Source organism: Coregonus clupeaformis, chromosome 24, assembly GCF_020615455.1.
Source record: "Coregonus clupeaformis isolate EN_2021a chromosome 24, ASM2061545v1, whole genome shotgun sequence".
NCBI lineage: Eukaryota > Metazoa > Chordata > Actinopteri > Salmoniformes > Salmonidae > Coregonus > Coregonus clupeaformis.
Genome location: NC_059215.1, coordinates 39,469,184 through 39,492,266, shown reverse-complemented (window position 1 = coordinate 39,492,266; position 23,083 = coordinate 39,469,184). Strand labels below are relative to the sequence as shown.

Here is a 23,083-nt window from a genome sequence, read left to right as displayed (position 1 = left end):
AGATACATAGACTTTCAAGAACATAGCCCTAACTAAAGAAACCTACAAAATGTGTGGACTGTAGGGCTCTATGGTGTTTTGCTGTTTGTTTTCTATGCACTGATACCGTATCCTTTACGATATCAGTGCATCAAAGAACTCCATATAAAACCACAGTTTCCTAATAGAGCTCTTCTCACATCATTTTTACCAGAGAACCCAGTTGAAAAGAATCTCCCTATAGAACCAGGTGAGTGCTGTGAGCTGTGAACCTCTTTCTGTGAACACCTCTTAAAAAAGGGCCTCACAAAAAATCCTACGCCTATTACACAATGTCCTTGAATTCACCATATAAGGATATCAGGAAACTGACAAAAACAGAGATGTTGGCCTTGACTGCATAGAAATGTACTCAATTACACTATCCTTGTGCTGACAATCTACTGGAGTCTTAAATCCTACATTTTGGGAAATTATTAACATATATTCTCTGATTATGGAGTGGTGTAGCTTTTCCCCCTAGCCATCTCTGGGTCGATACAACTGCAATCTATCAAAATAAACAAATGTTTATTGCACCTATTTATCCTGTGCATACCCAAACAGGCAAATACACACACATACATTCACACACAAACACACACACACACACACACACACTAACCGCCTCACAGCAGCACACTGACAGCAGATGTCCTTGTGTCAGTGCGCTGTCGTGCAGTGCCCTGTATGTGTGTGTGTGTGTGTGTGTGTGCCTGTACAGTATATAGTCTGTGAACAGTGCTGTAAATGTTCTCCTGTGCGGGAGAGAGCCATTAAGCTAATTCAACGGGCGGCGCAGTGCCACTGTACTGCCTTTGTACTGGCATACTCACAGCCAAAGATGAGAGGGAATTATTCAGAGCACTTCTGTGTGGCATTATGAAACTTTGATTCGTCTCCCCCTGACACTTATTGGCCTGTTCTATACTTAATGCTCATTGTGCTAATGAAAGCCATCGCCGTGGTAATGAAGCGCTGCTACACTGTGCTAATAGGGAGAGGTGTTTGTGTTAGATGGTGCTGAAGGGATGTCTGAGCCTCTCCATTTCCTCTCCCCCCCCCACGGCGCTCATTGCGTCCTCTCTCACTCTCTCCCTCTCTTGTTCTTCATCACACCTTCTCTCAAATGTTCTTTCTCTTTTAAGTCGTCTCACTTTATAGTTTTGTATAATTTGCCGACAGAGGAATTAAATTAGATCCTTTCACGCTCGCTCGCTCGCAAACACACAAACACATTCTCTCTCTTGCAGTATCTTACCTGGTTCGCACAGACAGGTGTGGCGTTCCCAATCATCACTACAACGGCTGTGGGGCGGGCAGGGGGAGGAGACACAGGGGTTGCCAACGCTACAGCCCGTCTCCACTTTGACAGCCTTGGAAGGGCGGGGTAGGGGCGGGGCATCTGGTCGCACCCCCAAACGAACCCCCTGAGAACACAGACGAAATACATGTCAAATAGAGTCTTGTAAGAACATAGACCATTATACCATACATAGCATTCATACTACTAGTATATAAGAGTCCCAGAAAGAATCATGGGCAGTGGTTAAGATACAGTTGCCATGGTGATCGGACACTTACCTGGATGCAGCCCCGTATCCCATTCTGCACCTCCCCCGAGCCCAGGACTCCGCCCACATGAAGGTGTTTCACCTTCAGCCCATGGATCTCATTCCCCACTATCACTGTGCCCTGAGAGAGAGAGAGAGAGAGAGAGAGAGAGAGAGAGAGAGAGAGAGAGAGAGAGAGAGAGAGAGAGAGAGAGAGAGAGAGAGAGAGAGACTACACTTTTAAACTTTTACAAAGAAATGTCACTTAACAGACGCTCTTATTCAGAATGACAGTCAGTGCTTTCAACTAGATGGAGTTAGAGAAAGAGGGGGAGAAAAGAGTGAATACGTGAGAGAAAAGAACAGAATAGATAGAAAGAGTGACAGACACACAAATATTTGATAGAAAGCAAGTGAAGAGTACAGGAGAGCTCATAAAAGAGTGTGTGTGTGTGTGTGTGGTGGTACATTGGAGTCAATATTTACAAAACAGGTTTTAATGCCAGCAGTAGGTAGACAGGGTATAGCCAGGCAGAGAGCCATTACACTGGCTTTAAGATTGGATGTTGGGATTAACGACCTAAAGGATTACAGGGCCAGATTAGAGGTTATGATTTGCATTGAGACGTCTGCGCTGCAGAGTGATAGGGAGGATCATTGGGTCACGGGTCACTGGTCATTCTGGTCACGGCCTTAATGTGTCCCTCCGGGTAGAAGTCACCCTTAGGCGCAGATCAAGGATCAGTTTACCCCTCCCCCAATCAAAACCTAACCCATTAAGAAATCTGATTAAATCTGACTTTAGAACAGTGAGTAGGGACAACGTGGGACTCTCACCTGAAAGAGGCCGAAGTCGAGGCGGACAGTAGCCACGTAGCGCGTCTCCCTCCCGCTGCGGACGTCTCGGAGCTCCAACTGCAGGTCATGCCAGCGCCCGTCGCTCACCTGCACCTGGTCCAGACGCAGACGCACCGGCCGCGTCGACCCCTTGGTCACTGAGAACACCAGCTGTCCACTCACCAGCTGCCATGGCAACACAGATACATTGGTGAATATACAGAGTAACCCACATGTAGATGACTACACACATATTAACATTGCATGGTTTGGAATCCCCCTGCAGGTTGGTATTACTCCAACATAAACTGACCCATTTACAAAGAAGAAAAACAGACACAGATAAACTAGTGCAGGTAAGGCAGCACAGGTGAGTCTCCATGTATGAGTGTAGAGACCTGGAAGACCAGGCTGGTGTACTGTCCGGCCTGTGCCTGCAGCAGGGTGCCATCCCTGGCCCGCGTCCTGAACACCAACCCCAGGTACCAGGGAGTGGAGATGGTCACGTCATTCTTCAGGTCCCACCAGAGGGCACTGTTTCCCAGGAAACGATGTGGGTGGGGCATCACTGTAGGGGGGGGCGGGGAGAAGGACTACAGTCAGTGAGGTGTGTGAGTGTGTGTGTTCATATATGTGAGAAAAAGCCTACACGGGATAGGTATTGGGACTTCGATACAGCTATCCCCAGAAGTTACTTTTCATCTAATCAAATCAAATCCATTTTTATTTGTCATATGCGCCGAATACAACAGGTGTAGACCTTACAGTGAAATGCTTACAAGCCCTTAACCAACAATGCAGTTCAAGAAATAGAGTTAAGAAAATATTTACTAAATAAACTAAAGTAAGAAATAAAATAAAAAGTAACACAATAAAATAACAATACTGAGTCAATGTGCAGGGGTACAGGTTAGTCGAGGTAATTTGTACATAGGTAGAGGTAAAGTGACTATGCATTGATAATAAACAGCAAGTAGCAGCAGTGTAAAAACAGGTCAATGTAAATAATGTGGGTGGCCATTTGATTAATTATTCAGCAGTCTTATGGCTTAGGGGTAGAAGCTGTTAAGGAGCCTGTTGGACCTAGACTTGGAGCTCCGGTACCGCTTGCCATGCTGTAGCAGAGAGAACAGTCTATGACTTGGTTGACTGGAGTCTTTGGCAGTTTTGGGCCTTTCACTGACACCGCCTGGTATAGAGGTCCTGGATGGCAGGAAGCTTGGCCCCAGTGATGTACTGGGCCGTACGCACTACCCTCTGTAGCGCCTTACGGTCGGATGCCGAGCAGTTGCCATACCAGGCGGGGATGCAACCGGTCAGGATGCTCTTTATGGTGCAGCTGTATAACTTTTTGAGGATCTGGGGACCCATGCCAAATCTTTTCAGTCTCCTGAGGGGGAAAAGGTGTTGTCGTGCCCTCTTCACTACTGTCTTGGTGTGTTTGGACCATGATAGTTTGTTGGTGAAGTGGACACCAAGGAACTTGGTCCACTACAGCCCCGTCAATGTGAATGGGGGCGTGTTCGGTCCTCTTTTTCCTGTAGTCCACGATCAGCTCCTTTGTCTTGCTCATGTTGAGGGAGAGGTTGTTGTCCTGGCACCACACTGCCAGGTCTCTATAGGCTATCTCATCGTTGTCGTAATCAGGCCTACCACTGTTGTGTCATCAGCAAACCTAATCATGGTGTTGGAGTCGTGCTTGGCCACGCAGTTGTGGGTGAACAGGGAGTACAGGAGGGGACTAAGCACGCACCCCTGAGGGGCCCCTGTGTTGAGGATCAGCGTGGAAGATGTGTTGTTGCCTACCCTTACCACCTGTGGTTGGCCCATCAGGAGGTCCAGGATCCAGTTGCAGAGGGAGGTGTTTTGTCCCAGGGTCCTTAGCTTAGTGATGAGCTTTGTGGGCACTATGGTGTTGAACGCTAAGCTGTAGTCAATGAACAGCATTCTCACATAGGTGTTCCTTTTGTCCAGGTGGGAAAGGGCAGTGTGGAGTGCGATTGAGATTGCGTCATCTGTGGATCTGTTGGGCCGGTATGCGAATTAGACTGGGTCTAGGGTTTCCGGGATGATGGTGTTGATGGTGTTGATGTGAGCCATGACCAGGCTTTCAAAGCACTTCATGGCTACCGACGTGAGTGCTACAAGGCGGTAGTGATTTAAGGAGGTTACCTTCGCTTTCTTGGGCACATAGTAGATAAGGAGAGCATTTTTGCTAACCCTAACCCTTAACCTTAATCTTAACCTAATTCCCCTAACCTGCTAGGTTAATTCTCCTAACCTGCTGCGTAAGTTTTCTAAACCTGCTACGAAAAAGTCACTTCCGGTCGTAGCTGTATCGAAGTGGCATGTTTTTAGGGAATCTCGATAAGTATCAGGGTGTTTCTCACCATGGCTGCAGTCCTTCCCTCCAAAACCTAGGGGGCAGTCACATGAGAAGGTCTCCCAGCTCACTTGGCACGTTCCTCCATTCTGACACGGGTTGGATTTACAGAAGGGCATCTTGGCACTACAGCCTATCAGAACCAGAGAAAACAACTACATTTTTAACAAGCTCAACCAAAATGGCAGCTTCCTGTACATCAGAAGTGAATCCTAATTTCCACTTAAGTCAAATGTTCACTTCGTCTCCCAATGACATCAATGCATGACTAAAATAACATTTGGCTTAAGTGAATGTTAGGATTGATTTCACAGTGTGGAACAACCATACAGACCAGGTAGGGTTCCATTGTTAGCGATGTATCCAGCCAGGTCCAAAGGACTGTTGTCGATGTGGAGGTCTTTCATACAGCCGATAAACTCGCGGGTGTGGAATGGAAAATTATCAGGCGTGTTGGGCACTCCGCCCAAAAACAAGGGACCGGTGAGATCCAGAGATCTGAGAAGGAGAAATAGAGACAGAGAGAGAGGGAGAGAGAGAGAGAGAGATAGAAAGAGAGAGAGAGATAGAAAGAGAGAGAGAGCGAGAGAGAGAGAGAGAGAGAGAGAGAGAGAGAGAGAGAGAGAGAGAGAGATAGGGAGAGAGAGAGAGAGAGAGAGAGAGAGAGAGAGAGAGAGATTGGGAGAGAGGGAGCGAGAGAGAGAGAGAGAGAGACACAGCATTATTAGATTTTATCCTTGTACTTTCCCCAGAGCTTACAGAGCACAGCAGCAGTGATGTGGTGACTTGTCAAGTCTAGACAGGGAGAAGAGGCTTAAGTGGCAATGCTGAGCGTTTAACCCTGACACTGACTTGCAATTGACGCCCATGTGTGTGTGTGTGTGTGTGTGTGTGTGAGAGAGAGAGAGAGAGAGAGAGAGAGAGAGAGAGAGAGAGAGAGAGAGAGAGAGAGAGAGAGAGAGACTCACTTCTTGGAGCTGGTCTGCTTGCCCTGAGCAGCACAGCTGTAGTTGCCGAGCTGCGTTCCGAAGCGTAGCGACACGGCCGTGTCACAGTCATCCACACTGACCACCGCCACCTTCTCATCAGACGGACCCTGGGCCTCCCCACTCACACTACGCTTGGGCTGGGGCAAAGATAGGGACAGTGAAATATAACACATACAGAACACACACACAAGCATGTACACCAAAACACCCTGCTGTACTCTTTCCGCTTGTGCTGAAACAAAGAGAGATAGTCATATACAGTACACACACAAGTGGGCTGTCGGAGATGACTAAGATGGCGCTGCAGTGGATAGCAGCCGTTTTACGGGCTTCTAACCAATTCTTCTATTTTGTGTGGGTTTTTTTACGCTGATCTTAACTTTTTTTGTACTCATTGTGTATTTATTCCTTGTGTTATAATTGTGTCTATTATTTTTCTATTTTTCTCTGTGCATTGTTGGGAAAGGCCCGTAAGTGAGCGTTTCAATGTTATTCTACACTAAATTTCGATTTGATTTGATTTGATTTGATTTGAGAGAGGGCAGAAAGTTTGACATACAAAGGAACACACACATGGGCTAAGATGGCAGGGGAACTCACAGGGTTGACAAAAAATGGAGGAGTGGAGAAATTTGTAAAAAATGCATGGTATGTGTAGTAGAGACACACACACACACACACACACTGGGACTCACCTTGTTGTAGTAATGGATGTGGACAGTGTGCCAGTTGCCATCGGCTACGCCCCCAGGTAGGAAGGGGCTCACCTGAGTGGACGATTCACCTGGGGACAGATAGGTCAGAGGTCACACTCAAACCAGGGTTTCACCTACCATTATATAGGTTGGACACACAGACACACACACACACACACACACACACACACACACACACACTCACACAGATAATAGACACCCACCTGTGGAGTACTTGAGCACCACCTGGCCCTCTAAGATCTCCAGAGCCAGGAAGTCGTGTTTCTCGTTGAAGCGGCCGTTATAGAAGAGGAGGCCACTGTTCTCCAGGGTGGCAAAGCTGTAACACACCACAACCATGTAAGGGCGCTGTGAGTTATAACCATCCCTCACACATCCACCCCAGTAACCAGCCCAGACCCAAAACCAGACTTTTGTCCACTTGCATGGGTGAAATACTAGGTTTGTTATGTTAACAATGATGATGTGGTGTCAGCCTTTTATCATAGGGTTTTCCCTGGTCTTATATGTGTGCTATAAGCTCTACTACAGTGTTCTTAACACATGGTACGGTATAAGACTGAAAGTGTTACTCCACTGCAAGGTTATATGAGTATGTACTAGAATATAGTAGTATATAAAAGTAGTATTTAATAAAACATCCATTCCAGTGGACCTCTGAGTCATGGGATTTAGTTACACCTGAGATCAGTACAAAAAAGTACAACATGTATGCACTCACTACAGTAAGTCGCTCTGGATAAGAGCGTCTCCTAAATTAATCAAATGTAAATCACATTTATGACCACTTCACCCTAGCAACCACCCTCTGACCAATCAGAACACGCCAAGGGGCCAGGACAGGTCCCAAGTGGGGCCAAAATGACAGATGAACGAAAGAGCAGGAATTGGAGAAAGGTGCTAAAAAGAAAGATTGAAAAGAATGAGACAGAGAGAAAGATGTTCGGTACTCACGTGAGAGAGATGGAGAGGTGGAATCTCTGGCGGAGGCCTCGGAACATGATAAAGGACTTGGGGGGGAAGGAGCGTGCGGTGACAGCGCAGTAGGGCCGCTCGTACCCCCCTCCAGGGCACTCACAGCGGAACCCCCCTCCAGACAGCTCCCTGCACATCCCTCCATTCCTACACACCCCAGGGACACAGCGGCCCTGACGCCTGTCCCACTCACACCGCTCGCCTGGGAAGGACAGGGCACACAGGTTACTATACATACAGTGCATACACACAATACTGTATAATACAGCACTGATCAATACAAATACAGAAACCTAAAGTGTGCATGGTCCACATAGTATCCTAACTATATGGACCATACAACAGACTTACACCTAATACACACATAAACAGAACCATTTATTCACGTAATAAACTAGGCATAAACACAAATGGACACACACAAATATTTTTCTTAACAGAACCACAGTATAGCCGTAGTAGTCTCAGCTGAATCCCCAGCAAATAAAACACGTATAGTCAGACTCATGTGAGTCCAATATCCCAGCTAGAGAGCTAGACTGCTCCAGCCATCCTCACTGACAATGAGCTGGTGCATAAACAGTGTGGTGATGTACTGCCTTCACCCTGCAGACACACTGCTCCTCCAGGCCTCCAGTTTAGAGGCCTGCTGAGGTCCATGGAGACATGCTGATCATGTTAAACCTGCAGGCTAGGCCTTTGTATGGCGGGCCTAATGTTGTCTCAGCGTTGGCACAATGTTTGTTCAGCGTCGAGGCACTACTGTGATGAATGCAGCCACTGGCATGGTTTAAAAACCAACCACTAGCCAGACGATTGTGCTTTGTGGGTGAGACCGCAGAGTGCCCTGGACTTTTCCTCGTGCAAGTACTGTATGTTTCCTTACACACGAATGGGCACACATGCTGACACGCACACAAACTGACTGTCTGTACCCCCCGGTATGATGGGTATGGTGTTAAAACATGCCAGGGTTTTGCGCCTAAAAGCATCAAGAGTTTAAACGGCTTTCACCCCACTTTCCCCCCCTCCTCTCTCCTTTCTATTCCCCCGGACCCCCAGGCAGAAGCACTCACTGCCAGCTGGTCCTGCCAAACACACACCAACACTACAAATCACCCCCAAGAAACATACACACACACACACACACACCAATTACATTATTTTTCTCTCTCTCTTTCTCGCACGTGTATGCTCACACACAAATGCACGCACGCACACACTGACTCATTAATATTAAAATAAATAAACAGACATTAATAATCATGAATTATTTGTCTGGTGAGACAGACAGACAGAACAGAGCTAAGATCAACTCTTTCATCCACCCCGGCAAAGAACAGAAGATTCTTTTCACTTCACTTCACTTCACTTATGCTCTCCTATCATTTTCTACTGTACAAATCTGCACTCACTCAACACACTCAAGGCCCACTCAAACAAGATAGAGAGCAGAGATCAGCTTCTACATTCATATTATCTGCAGACGTACATGGATATAGAGCAATTACCGTACAAAAGCTCTCCCTAAGATGGATAGATTGCACTTACGCTCTCCATTCTACTAGTGCCTCTCTAACTCTCTTTACTACGGAAAAACAGAGCACTATTTCTGTTCTCCTCCCCCTCTCCTCTCCCTCTTTTCTTCTCCCCACGCCGCAGTCCATCCTGACTTCCCCTCTTCCTCTCTTCCTCCCTCGTTCTCTCATCCCTGTTCCTGCACATCCTTAAAACAATCTTCCTATTGGCCTCGATCCGTTTCTCCCTAGCTCTACTTTATATTTCCCTCCTGCGTTCAATTTCCTCTCTTCTCTCTTCCTCATTCTCTCTGTATATCTGTTTTATTTCTCCAGCTAATGCATTCACACCCCTTCATTCATAGGATGTTTTATTCATCAAAGCTGTCGCTCCCCCTACTACCCTTTCTTCGCTCCCACACATGGTACCCAGAGGCCATCTCTCTCTCTACCTCCTTCCTTCTCGCTCGCTCTACCTCCTTCCCTCTCACTTTCTCTTTTTCTTTCTCTTCCTCCTTCCCTCAGTCTCTGTCTTTACCTCCTTACTTCCCTATTCTCTCTCTACATCCTTCTTTCTCTCTCTTTCTCTCTCTACATCCTTCTCTTTCCCTCTCTCTGCCTCAGAAGCCTCTTCTCCTTCTTCCTATCTTACCTTCTCTCACTCCCTTTATCTCCTGCTCCATCTCTCCCTCTCTCCTTCATCACTCCATATGGAGCGTTTTTCATACCCCCCACACACACACACACACACACATACACACACAAGCAGTGACAACACCCCATTAGCTGTGTAGTCTACCGGTGTAGTCTTCTCTGCAGATACAGGTGTAGCCTCCCTCCCTGCGAGCACACACCCCTCCGTTGAAACAAGGGTTGGAGTAACACAGGTTGATCTCCGTCTCGCAGTAGTCCCCAGTGAAGCCTGCGGGGCAGCGGCAGCGCAGCCCGGCGATGGGGTGGATGGGCCGGAACAGGACGGAGGGAGAGGAGATGAAGGGAGCAGAGCTGTTGAAGCGAAGCACCGAGATGCACTTCATGTAGTTCTGACACGGCTCCCGCAGACACACGTTGTCATCGAACGGGAGCACCTGTTATACAACACACACACAGATGGTTTCACTTCAGTGGATGGGTGGGAAAGACAGTGGTAGTGTGAGAGAGAGAGAGAGAGAGAGAGAGAGAGAGAGAGAGAGAGAGAGAGAGAGAGAGAGAGAGAGAGAGAGAGAGAGAGAGAGAGAGAGAGAGAGAGAGAGAGAGAGAGAGAGAGAGAGAGGAGAGAGAGAGAGAGAGAGAGAGAGAGAGAGAGAGAGAGAGAGAGAGAGAGAGAGAGAGAGAGAGAGAGAGAGAGAGAGAGAGAGAGAGAGAGAGAGAGAGAGAGAGAGAGAGAGAGAGAGAGAGAGAGTGTGTGTGTGTACATAAACTATGGTCATGTAGACATGATAGTTACAGTAGGTGCTTACATCTATATGTCTGCTAAATGACGTAAATGTAATGTAATGTGTGTATTAGTGTGTAATGACAAATGTCTATTCGCATATATATATGATATCATATTATATTCCTGACTGATCTGTCTGTTTCTCCTCCTCTCCGTACCTCCATCTGTGCCAGGGAGGTGAGGTGTGGCCGGTTGAGGTAGAGTTGCTCTTCCAGGGCTTCAGAGGGGAAAAAGTTACCCCCGGGCAGCGCCGCAGTGAAACTAACATTCAGTATTCCCCCCGCCTCGCCGTCCGGCTGGATATTGAAAACAAACACGTCCTCCGGAGGGACGGACAGCACCGCCGACACCCCCTCCAGGAAGTGACCAAGCAGAGGGGACAGGAAGTGGTCCTGGGACATGTTTTGAAGGCGCACCGTCACGCTGCTGCTCAACATGTCCTCTGTGATGATGAGCACTCGGAGGATGCACTGGGCCGAGATACTGTGGATACCGTCTGAGAGAGAGGAGGGGAGGGGGGATGGGGAGGAGAGAGAGGGGCATGAGGTCGCAACGTCAATCTCTAGAGATACATATATTTAGTTAGCGTGAGCCGCCGTCTTACAAGTGCATGATCTTGACCATAATCTTCCCCTGCCCCCACTCATACATACAAGTGTGTGCACACGCACGCACACACACACACATGCACACACACACACGCACACACACATACACACACACACATACACACACACACACTTAAATTGTCTATCAGTGCAAAGAGCAGTTTTATCCTCCTTTTATCATGATAATTAGACTACTTTTCCTGAGATTGCCCAAAATTATTACTATAAAAGCAATGATGAGAGTACAATATAATCAAAAAAATAAAAATACAATTTGAAACCACAGAAGACCCAAAAAATGAATTGAGTATAATACTACAAGAACAATTACATGCATGTGAATATGAAAACTGCAAGAAATAGATGATAGAAAATAATGAGAGAGTGAGAAAGAGAGACAGACAGAGAGAGAGAGAGCGAGAGAGAAAGAGAGAGAGGGAGAAAGAGAGAGAGAGAGAGAGAGAGAGAGAGTGAGAGGGTCGGTGGAGCTACTGAGAGAAAAGTAGAGAAAGGAGGCAGAATGAGAATGTTGACACTGTGGGGGGAGGGGTGTGGTGGCAGCTGGTTTGATTACAGGATTATGAGGAGGCTGACTCCCTATTGACCTCACACACACACACACACACACACACACACACACACACACACACACAATACACACACATACACACATACATACACATACACACACACCAGACGTTAATAAATGAACAGCCAGAGGGTCGAACAGGATTATAAGAGGAAGGCTTAAACCTAAATTAATTTATCCATGTTCAAGAAATAATATGGGAAAAAACATTGGATATTGGCGACTTTCTCTCATTGTAAAAAGAGAAACTAATTATAAAAACAGAATACAAAATAGGGGATACTGCTCAGGCAAAGGATATTACAATGGCCTCATTGAATAGCTTGCAAAAATGCATTCCTAATTACTCCTGATACCCTTTCTTATTGAAATGAGAAGTATCGTAGTTAAGAGGATAATCGTGTGTGATTTGGCCCCCATACCTGGCTTCTGTCCAGCAACCAGCTACGTAGCAGGTACATACAGTGAGCTACAATATAAGCTAATCCAAAACAGTACAATATAACCGAGCTTGCAGCTAGCTAAGTCAGGAGCAGGTAGCCTACAAAGACTACAAAATAACCGCGCCATCAGATAACTAACTTAGGAACTGAATACTGTACATGCAGTTTAATAATATAACCCAGCTAGCAGCTAGTAGCTAACTCACTCAGAAGCAGGTAGCTACAGAGAGTACAATAAAACCCAGACCTAATGCATAGCCACTGGCCCTCTAAAGCTAAGCTACCGTTCTAGTCTTTAAACTTGTATAACCCTCCCCAAACCATAAATGAAGGTTATTTTAGCATTTTTAAGCACCGAGGGAAAACAGGAGTTTGTAAATAACACTTTGTGGGTTTCGTTTTGCTCCTATCCATGTTTTCGTGTTGTGAATCCACACTTCAAACGGAGGAGGGGCGTTTTAAGGCTGGTGGGTTGAGAGGGGCTCTTCCAGGTAGACTTGGCTAATAGAGCTTTTACAGCCTCCTAGACATAAGTAATGCTTCCTTTCCTAAAGCTCAGCTGGAAATAGCAAGCTGCCTGCTGCCTATATCAGTAACGAAACCCTTTTAAAGAGATGGAGCCTTGCCTTGCTTTGCTCCTCCCTCACTTCAGCCTGCGCCTGAACAACTTTAATTTCATGTACACACACAGCTCCCTTTCCCTCCAGTCATATCAGGGGAAACTGAACAGGGGTTGGCCTTTTCAAATGGATGGAAATTATTAAAAGTTAACAACATCAAGTGTAGCGTAAGCACAGTCACCTAGAAAGAAACACACACAACCAGAAAGGCACGCATCCATAGCCTGCATGCATTCACACTCTTGCACGTGTGAACACACACACACACACACACACACACACACACTACAGGCAGTGGTCTGACAGATGATTTCCGCGCTCTGTTTGTTTTAAAAGCCCCTCTCCCCCTGAGGTCTGAGCACTCATTACTCTCAGTGCAGAGCGGAATAAACCACACAGTAAAAGGGCTCTCTGTAGGCTTAAATTGCATCTTTACAAGACATTAAACCACACTCACACACACAAACACACACACGTACAGACACACACAGATGCACGGATGCACACACACACTCACGCTTACACAAAAACGTACACACACACACATTACTCCACCATATTAACAAACACACACATAAGGCATAAGCATAAAAATGCATTGCACTTAGACAGATGCTTAAAGTCTCACTGATCTTAACTACACATTATCCTCCTCAACACTCATTCCTACCCAGATGTACAGATCTATCTACAGATTTGCTAAAATTTCTAAAAACCTGTTTTTGCTTTGTCATTATGTAGTATTGTGTGCAGATTGATGAGGAAAAACAACAATTTAATCAATTTTAGAATAAGGCCGAAACGTAACAAAATTTGGAAAAAGTCAAGGGGTCTGAATACTTGACAACTACTGTATGTATATAATGAGAAATGACTCATTGACTATACTGTACTTACACACACACAAACACACACACACACACATAAAATACGCCTGGACACTCACTACAGGATGTATTTATGTCTGTTGAATAAGTAAAGGATGACGTTGACAGAGGAAAGAGAGGGGTATTGTACCCTGCTGTCTCTTGGGTTTAATAAAGTGCATTACAGAGGGATTATTTATTGGGAAAATCCTACAACTGGAGTAGGAAGAGAAGGACCTCTTTACGGACACTGTAAACTGTGTAAACTCTTGCCCTTCCATGCATGATCAGTCAAGAACACAATGATGTATGTTGGATGGTAAACAAAGGTGTACAACGCACGTTTTAAAACCCCCTAGAGTCAATCTAAGTAACATAATAAAAAGATCCACATCAAGATCCGTCAGTTTAAGCTAGAGATATCATTGAATGAGTCTCAGTCCACCGCATCCACCTATGTCGCACTTCCGCATCTGTGGTGAAAGGTGTTAGAGCTAGAGTGGTGTTTATCAGACCATGAGACATCCCGGAAATCGGTCTTCTCACAAAAACGTCTGTAGCGTCCGAACGGTTTGACATACAAACTATTATGACCACTCTATGGAAAAGTGTCAGGGGACTCGTCTGAAATCGGTACCGTCGATGTGCCTAGTATGTCTACCTCATTTCTACCAGCATGTCACCTGTGAAACTAGAGGTTGAAAATACTCTAGATCACCTTTACTCCCCACACAGAGACGCATACAAAGATCTCCCTCACTCTCCATTTGGCAAATCTAACCATAATTCTATCCTCCTGATTCCTGCTTACAAGCAGAAACTCAAACAGGAAGTACCAGCGAAGCTCTCAATATGGAAGTGGTCCGATGAAGTGGATGCTAAGCTACAGGACTGTTTCGCTAGCACAGACTGGAATATGTTCTGGGATTCATCCGATGGCATTGAGGAGTTTACCACATCAGTCTCCGGCTTCATTAATAAGTGCATCGACAACGTCGTCCCCACAGTGACCACACGTACGTACGTATCCCAACCAGAATCCATGGATTACGGGCAACATTACCTACAGGCTAGAGCTGCCGCTTTCAAGGAGAGGTACACTAACCCGGACCCGTATAAGAAATCCCGCTACGCCCTCTGATGTCATCAAACAGGACTAAGATCGAATCCTACTACACCGGCTCTGACACTCGTCGGATGAGGTAGGGCTTGCAAACTATCACGGATTACAAAGGGAAACCCAGCCACAAGCTGCCCAGTGACACGAGCCTAGCAGACAAGCCTTCTATGCTCGCTTCTAGGCAAGCAACACTGAACCATGCGTGTGAGCATCAGTTGTTCCAGACGACTCTGTGATCACGCTCTCCGTAGCTGATGTGAGTAAGACCTTTAAACAGGTTAACATTCACAAGGCCACAGGTCCAGATGGATTACCATGCGCTAACCAGCAGCAAGTTTCTTCACTTACATTTTCAACCTCTCCCTGACCCAGTCTGTAATACCCACGTTTCAAGCAGACCACCATAGTCCCTGTGCTCAAGAATGCCAAGGTAACCTATCTAAATGACTATCACCCTTAGCACTCACATCTGTAGCCATGAAATGCTTTGAAAGGCTGGTCATGGCTCACATCAACGCCATCATCCCTGACACCCTGGATCCTGTCAAATTCTCATACCACCCCACAGATGATGCAAACTACATTGGACTCCACACTGCCCTTTCCCACTTGGACAAAAGGAACACCTGCGTGAGAATGCAGACTACAGCTTAGCGTTCAACACCATAGTGCCCTCCAAGCTCATCACTAAGCTAAGGTCCCTGGGACTGAACACCTCCCTCTGCAACTGGATCCTGGACTTCCTGACGGGCCGCCCCCAGGTGGTGAGGGTAGGCAACAACACAACTGCCACGTTGCCCCTCAACACGGGGACCCCTCAGGGGTGCATGCTTTGTCCCCTCCTGTACTCCCTGTTCACCCACAACTGTATGGCCGCGCACGTCTCCAAAACCATCATTAGGTTTGCCGACACACGACGGTGGTAGGCCTGATCACCGACAACAATGAGACAGCCTATAGGGAGGAGGTCAGAAACAACAACTTCTCCCTCAACGTCAGTAAGAGAAAGGAGCTGATCGTGGAATACAGGAAACGGAGTGCCGAGCACGCCCCCATTCTCATCGGCAGGGCTGTAGTAGAGCGGGTTGAGAGCTTCAAGTTCCTCGGTGTCCACATCACTATGGCTCTATCATGGTTCAAACATACCAACAAAGTCGTGAAGAGGGCACAACAACACCTCTTCCCCCTCAGGAGGCTGAAAAGATTTGGCATGGGCCCTCAGATCCTCAAAAGGTTCTACAGCTTCACCATCGAGAGCATCTTGACTGGTTGCATCAGCACTTGGTATGGCAACTGCTTGGCATCCGACTGCAAGGTGCTGCAAAGGGTAGTGTGTATGGCCTAGTACATCACTGGGGCTTAGCTCCCTGCCATCCAGGACCTCTATATCAGGCGGTGTCAGAGGAAGGCCCTAAAAATGGTCAAAGACTCCAGCCAACCAAGCCACAGACAGTTCTCTCTTCTACCGCACAGCAATCGATGCACCAAGTCTGGAACCAACAGGACCCTGAACAGCTTCTACCCCTAAGCCATAAGACTTCTAAACAAGACTGGTAATCAAATGGCTACCTGGACTACCTGCATTGACCCTTTTTTGCACTAACACACTAACTTTTTTGCACATACGCTGCTGCTACTGTCTATTATTTATCCTGTTGCCTAGTCACTTTACCCCTACCTATATGTACATTACATAGCTACCTCAATTACCTCGTACCCCTGCATATCGACTCGGTACTGGTACTCCCTGTATATAGCCATGTTATTTTCTACTCCCTATATATAGCCATGTTATTTTCTACTCCCTGTATATAGCCATGTAATTTTATGCTCCCTGTATGTAGCCATGTAATTTTATACTCCCTGAATGTAGCCATGTTATTTTATACTCCCTGTATATAGCCATGTTATTTTCTACTCCCTGTATATAGCCATGTTATTTTCTACTCCCTATATATAGAAATGTTATTTTCTACTCCCTGTATATAGCCATGTTATTTTCTACTCCCTATATATAGCCATGTTATTTTCTACTCCCTATGTATAGAAATGTTATTTTCTACTCCCTGTATATAGCCATGTTATTTTCTACTCCCTATATATAGCCATGTTATGTTCTACTCCCTATATATAGCCATGTTATTTTCTACTCCCTATGTATAGAAATGTTATTTTCTACTCCCTGTATATAGCCATGTTATTTTCTACTCCCTGTATATAGCCATGTTATTTTCTACTCCCTATATATAGCCATGTATTTTCTACTCCCTGTATATAGCCATGTTATTTTCTACTCCCTGTATATAGCCATGTTATTTTCTACTCCCTGTATATAGCCATGTTATTTTCTACTCCCTATATATAGCCATGTTATTTTCTACTCCCTGTATATAGCCATGTTATTTTCTACTCCCTGTATATAGCCATGTTATTTTCTACTCCCTGTATATAGCCATGTTATTTTCTACTCCCTATGTATAGAAATGTTATTTTCTACTCCCTGTATATAGCCATGTTATTTTCTACTCCCTGTATATAGCCATGTTATTTTCTACTCCCTGTATATAGCCATGTTATTTTCTACTCCCTGTATATAGCCATGTTATTTTCTACTCCCTGTATATAGCCATGTTATTTTCTACTCCCTATGTATAGAAATGTTATTTTCTACTCCCTATATATAGCCATGTTATTTTCTACTCCCTATATATAGCCATGTTATTTTCTACTCCCTGTATATAGCCATGTTATTTTCTACTCCCTATATATAGCCATGTTATTTTCTACTCCCTATATATAGCCATGTTATTTTCTACTCCCTATATATAGCCATGTTATTTTCTACTCCCTATATATAGAAATGTTATTTTCTACTCCCTGTATATAGCCATGTTATTTTCTACTCCCTATATATAGCCATGTTATTTTCTACTCCCTATGTATAGAAATGTTATTTTCTACTCCCTGTATATAGCCATGTTATTTTCTACTCCCTATATATAGCCATGTTATTTTCTACTCCCTGTATATAGCCATGTTATTTTCTACTCCCTATATATACCCTTGTTATTTTCTACTCCCTATGTATAGAAATGTTATTTTCTACTCCCTGTATATAGCCATGTTATTTTCTACTCCCTGTATATAGCCATGTTATTTTCTACTCCCTATATATAGCCATGTTATTTTCTACTCCCTGTATATAGCCATGTAATTTTATACTCCCTGAATGTAGCCATGTTATTTTATACTCCCTACATATAGAAATGTTATTTTATACTCCCTATATACAGCCACGTTATTTTTACTTGTTATTTCTATTCGTTATTCACTGTGTATTTATTCCTCATTTCACTATTTCTATTTTTATCTTAACTTAAACTTTGAAAATAAGTAAGTAAGAATTTCACTGTTAGTCTACACCTGTTGTCTACGAAGCATGTGATAAATACAATTGTATTTTATTTTGACTTGATTTAATGCTCAAATCAAATCTCTATAATTTGCCTTTCTTCTCTAAATCTCTCTGTCTACACCTAATTTATATGTACTGTGCAGACACACACAAACACAGATACACATGCAAGCACTCGCGCACGCACACACACACACAAAAGAGGGGAAGTGGTGTTGTGTGTTGGTGCCCCAGGGAAGGAAAGACAGACAGATGGACGGAGACAGATATCAGATGAGTACAGGCCTGGCCTGCTGTCCTGCTGGGATCTTAGACCGACTATATTACATCTTAATCTCCCCTCTCTCTAGTCTTAGTAAAGAGCAGGGAGATAGAGAGAGAGAGCATGAAAGCCAGAGAGAGAGAGAGAGAGAGAGAGCAATAGAGCCAGAGAGAGAGAGAGAGAGAGAGAGAGAGAGAGAGAGAGAGAGAGAGAGAGAGAGAGAGAGAGAGAGAGAGAGAGAGAGAGAGAGAGAGAGAGAGAGAGAGAGAGAGAGAGAGAGAGAGAGAGAGAGAGAGAGAGAGAGAGATTGTGAGAGAGAGCGAGAGAGAGAGCATCTAAAGGGGAGAAGAGAGTGGAGGGAGAGCCAGGCAGGAAGACACAGACAGCAGCACACACAATGAATCTGACAGACTTGCTCTCAGACTGACTGTATTTCATTATAATCTCATAACACTCCTGTCCTGGAGGAGAGGAGTGGGCAGAGAGAGGCTGAGAGAGGCTGAGTGTGGGAGAGATGGAGGGAGGGTAAGGATGAACAGAGACTCCTACTGCAGAGGGAACATTGAAAGGGACAGGTACAGAGGGAGAAAGAGAGATGCACAAACACTCACATGTACTGTACATACGTGCATACACACAAACAAAGACACTCATTCATAATCGCACACAAATATGCATTAAGCGGCCACAATGCAATTGGAATAAAAGCTCTGTAAATAGGCTAGCAGGTCACACAAAAAAAACACTGGCCATATAAAAGCTATTTAACACACTAAAAATGCATGACTGTTGTACAGTTAAATAAATCATAAACCATCATTACCAGGCAGTTTATCATTCCATGTCCCATATCGCCTCTTTCATTTAATTCACTAAATAACATTAATCATGGAACAAGAGCCTAAGTATCTCAAATACCCCTCATTCGCATTTTCTGACAGGCCCTTACCCCACCCTCTCTCTCTCCCACACACACACAAACCAACACCCTCTCTTTCACACACAAATCTCTCTCAACATCCTCTCACACATCCAGCCACACTTTCTCCCTCTGTCTCTCACCTGTGACAGTAATGAGCATGGGGGCCACCAAGGCTCTGTTATTGTCCAGCTTGCGGCTCAGCCGGATCTCCCCGCTGCTGTGGTTGAGCAGTAGCAGGTGCAGGTCGTTTCCCTGGTCAATGGAGTAGTACAGGCGGTCTGACACATCAGGGTCATGGGCCGGCACCCGGCCGATCACCCCACTGGGGAAACTGTTGGAGCGGTTGGACACAAAATTGTTGAAGATGATCTGGAAGTCCTGGAGCTGGGGCCGGTTGTCGTTCTGGTCCACCAGCCGGATGCGCACCGTGGCCCGGCTCACCAGGGGGGCTGAGGTGGCCTGGACCACGATCACGTACTCGGAGCGGGCCTCATAGTCCAGGTCTATGAGGGAGGTGAGCTCCCCGGAGAAGATGTCCATCTGGAAGATCTCAGGGATGTTGCCTTCTACGATCTGATACATGATCTGGGCATTGGCCCCCTCGTCTGGGTCTGTGGCTGTGATCTGGGCCACCACCGACCCCACAGCGCTGTTCTCCTTCACTAGAACCTCAAAGTCGTCCGCCGGGAACACAGGCGCATTGTCGTTGACATCGAGAACCGTCACCTGAATGTGGACGGGCGTCCGCTGTGGAGGCACACCACGGTCCACGGCGTACGCCGTCAGTTCATAGAATGGGACACTCTCGCGGTCCAGACGACGGACCGTGCGTACGATGCCCGATGTGGGCTCTATGGTGAAGTCTCCATCACCGTCCTCCCCATTCTGGAAGGTGTACTGGACGCGGCCATTGGCATGGGCATCTCGGTCCATGGCGGATATCTGTAGGACGCTAGTGAAGGGTGGGGCGTCTTCACTGACAGTGCCCTGGTACCTGGGGCTGAGGAACTGTGGTGCGTTGTCGTTCACATCGTTCACATTCACCTCTACGTAGGTGGTGTCAGACTTCTGTGGGATGCCGTTGTCCCGGGCGGTGATGGCCAGAGTGTAGGTCATTTGGTCCTCGTAGTCCAGCTCGGCTTGCAGGGTGATGGCTCCGCTGGATGGGTCGATGCGGAACTGGGGGATGTTGTCTTCCAGGAAGTAGGTGATGCGAGAGTTCTCGCCAACGTCATCATCCGTGGCGCTGATGACCACGACCGTGCTGCCCGGGGGGCGGTCCTCGTTCACGGTCACCGAGTAGTGAGCACTCTGGAACACGGGCCGGTGCGTGTTGGCGTCCGTGATGTTGACGTGGACCTGGCATGTGTCATGTAGCGTGCGGTCAGAAGCGGTCACAGTCAGAACGTAGCGGCGCTCCTGTTTGTAGTCGAGCGGCAGTGCTAGAGAGATCATCCCCGATCCCCCGGCTGTGCTTATAGCAAAGCGGTTACGGGTGTTGCCCCCCGTGATCTGATAGGTGACCGCACTGTTGACATCACGGTCGACCGCGGTCACAACGACCACACTGGTGCCCACAGCCGCGTCCTCGTTGAGCCTCACAAAGTACTCTTTCTGCAGGAACTCTGGCCTGTTGTCATTGACGTCCATCACTGTTATAGTCACGCTGGCTGTGGCGGAGAGAGGTTGGATGCCATAGTCTCTAGCCTCCACCCCAAAGAAGAAGTGTTCCACAGACTCCCGGTCGAGGGCCGAACTGACCGTAACCCAGCCGGTTGCAGAGTTAATGACGAAGGGCGTGTCAGGGCTGGTGCCAGTCAGCCTGTACTCCAGACGGGCGTTGTCCCCAGAGTCGGTGTCGATGGCCTGGATGTGGAGGATGGAGCTTCCCACGGGGGCGCTCTCCAGCACTGACGCCTGGAACGGCGTGGACACAAAGATGGGAGGGTTGTCGTTGACGTCGGTCACCTGCACGCTGATGATACCTGTGTTATTGGAGAGCGGTGGCCGGCCGTTGTCCTGGGCTCGGACCCTCAGAGTGTATTCCCTCTCTGCCTCGAAGTCCAGAGGGGCAACTACCTGGATCTCCCCTGTCACACTGTCGATGGAGAACTGGCCCCGGCTGTTCCCACTGATGATGTTGTAGTGGACGGCCGCGTTGCTATCCTTATCATGGTCCGTAGCGCTCACCCTCAGGATCTCAGAGTGGGGCCGGACGTCCTCCCTGACTGCCACCACATAGCGCTTCTCGCTGAACTGGGGCACGTTGTCGTTCTCGTCCAGCACCGTGATGAAGACCTTAACGATGGCCGAGCGCGGCCCGGGCTCCCTTCCCTGGTCGCTGGCCTCCACGTGGAGTGTGTAGCGCTCGTTGGTCTCCCGGTCGACCACGCCCCGCGTGGTGATCAGCCCTGAGCGGGGATCGATCTCGAATGCGGCCCGGGCGGCAGCAGCGGTGTCTCCTATGAAGCGGTAGCGGATGTTGGCGTTGGACGGGGCATCCAGGTCAGTGGCTCGGAGCTGCAGGATGGGGTAGCCCTCTTCCACGTTCTCCCGGATGGTCTCCCGGTACTCTGTGTGCTCAAAGATGGGCGAGTGGTCATTGCGGTCGGCCACGGTGATTGCCACCATGGTGGTGCCAGAAAGGCGTGGAGAGCCGTGGTCTGACGCCGTAACCCGGAAGTAGTGCAGGTCCATGTGCTCCCTGTCCAGCACCTGGGAGGTGGTGATGAGGCCCGTGTCAGGGTCGATGTGGAAGTAGTCAGTGGATCTGCTGTTCATGAGAGGGGCCATGGTGTAGCTGAGCCTGCCTGCGTCACCTGCGTCTGGGTCGGTGGCTGACATTGGTATGACTGAGGTGCCTGGGGGCTGGTTTTCTGGAACCTGCACTTGGAAGTTATACTGGGAAAAGTGAGGGTGTCTGTTGGCAGCTCGGCGAGCGCGCCCCACCACCAAAACCTCTTTCTCTCTGTCCTTCTCACCTGCATCTTCCACTATCTGCCTTTTCAGACTTCTCTCTCCCCTTGAACTGTGTTTTTCCTCCTCTTCTTCTTCCTGTGTGCTTTCATCCCCCTGCCACACTTTCTTCCCCCCCCCTCTTCCTGCTGCTCCACTCTGTGCCTGTGTGAGGCTGGCCCTCTCCTGACCTTTCTCTCTCTGTCCCTCTGCCTCTACAGTTGCATCTGTCTGGGCTGTAGCTCTCTTTGTTATTCCCTCTGACTCCCACTCTTCCACTTCCTCCCTCCGTGCCACTCTGGCCTGTCTTTCCCCCTCCCCCACCTGTAATTCGCCTCCCCCAGACCCCTCTTCAACCTCACCCCCCATATGTCTCTCTGGCTGACTGACACCTTCCTGTTGTAATGGCACCAGTTTACCGGATTTTAATTGCGGGCGCGTGCCCCCCTGGACAGTAGTTAAGCTGTCGCCAGAGCTGCTGTCAACACACGCAGCATGGAGCAACTCTTCCGGGACCGAGCCCTGCTGTGTCTGTGAGCATGGTCCACTCAGATCCGCTGACGCCTGTCTACTATTGGCATCATTACTTTCATCATTCGTCTGAACATTCCCCTCTTTGTTCTCCTTGTTGTTATTGTTGTTCTGGTTGAAATTTCTGATGTTGTTATTATTATTGACGTTGTGAACACTCTCCAAAAAGAATGGCTGAAAGTGGTGAGCCGAATATGCGTGTTTATTTGGAGAAAGCTGGGTAGAAGTTTTCATGGGTGCTGTCCATTGTGCCTGTGGTGCTGAACCTATGTGAAGGGAAGGAGGTGTGTAGAGGAGGCTAGCCCGTGGCCGGGAAGGTGAGTCTG

General features: G+C 47.3%; 1 protein-coding gene across 1 annotated transcript in view; it reads right to left on the bottom strand.

Moving 5' to 3' along the window:
- The window catches only part of LOC121537237 (cadherin EGF LAG seven-pass G-type receptor 3-like), a 69,299-nt gene extending 46,704 nt beyond the window's left edge, over positions 1-22,595 (bottom strand). Inside the window, exons 1-13 of the mRNA XM_045206916.1 lie at positions 19,412-22,595; positions 10,585-10,922; positions 9,788-10,076; positions 7,451-7,673; positions 6,700-6,815; positions 6,476-6,564; positions 5,760-5,917; positions 5,126-5,289; positions 4,799-4,924; positions 2,807-2,976; positions 2,409-2,594; positions 1,603-1,713; positions 1,280-1,448 (exon numbers count right to left, since the gene is read on the bottom strand). Of these exons, the coding sequence (XP_045062851.1) occupies positions 1,280-1,448; positions 1,603-1,713; positions 2,409-2,594; positions 2,807-2,976; positions 4,799-4,924; positions 5,126-5,289; positions 5,760-5,917; positions 6,476-6,564; positions 6,700-6,815; positions 7,451-7,673; positions 9,788-10,076; positions 10,585-10,922; positions 19,412-22,595 (5,323 nt within the window). The remainder of the gene's footprint in view (positions 1-1,279; positions 1,449-1,602; positions 1,714-2,408; positions 2,595-2,806; positions 2,977-4,798; positions 4,925-5,125; positions 5,290-5,759; positions 5,918-6,475; positions 6,565-6,699; positions 6,816-7,450; positions 7,674-9,787; positions 10,077-10,584; positions 10,923-19,411) is intronic.
- Between the last annotated feature and the right edge of the window lie 488 nt (positions 22,596-23,083).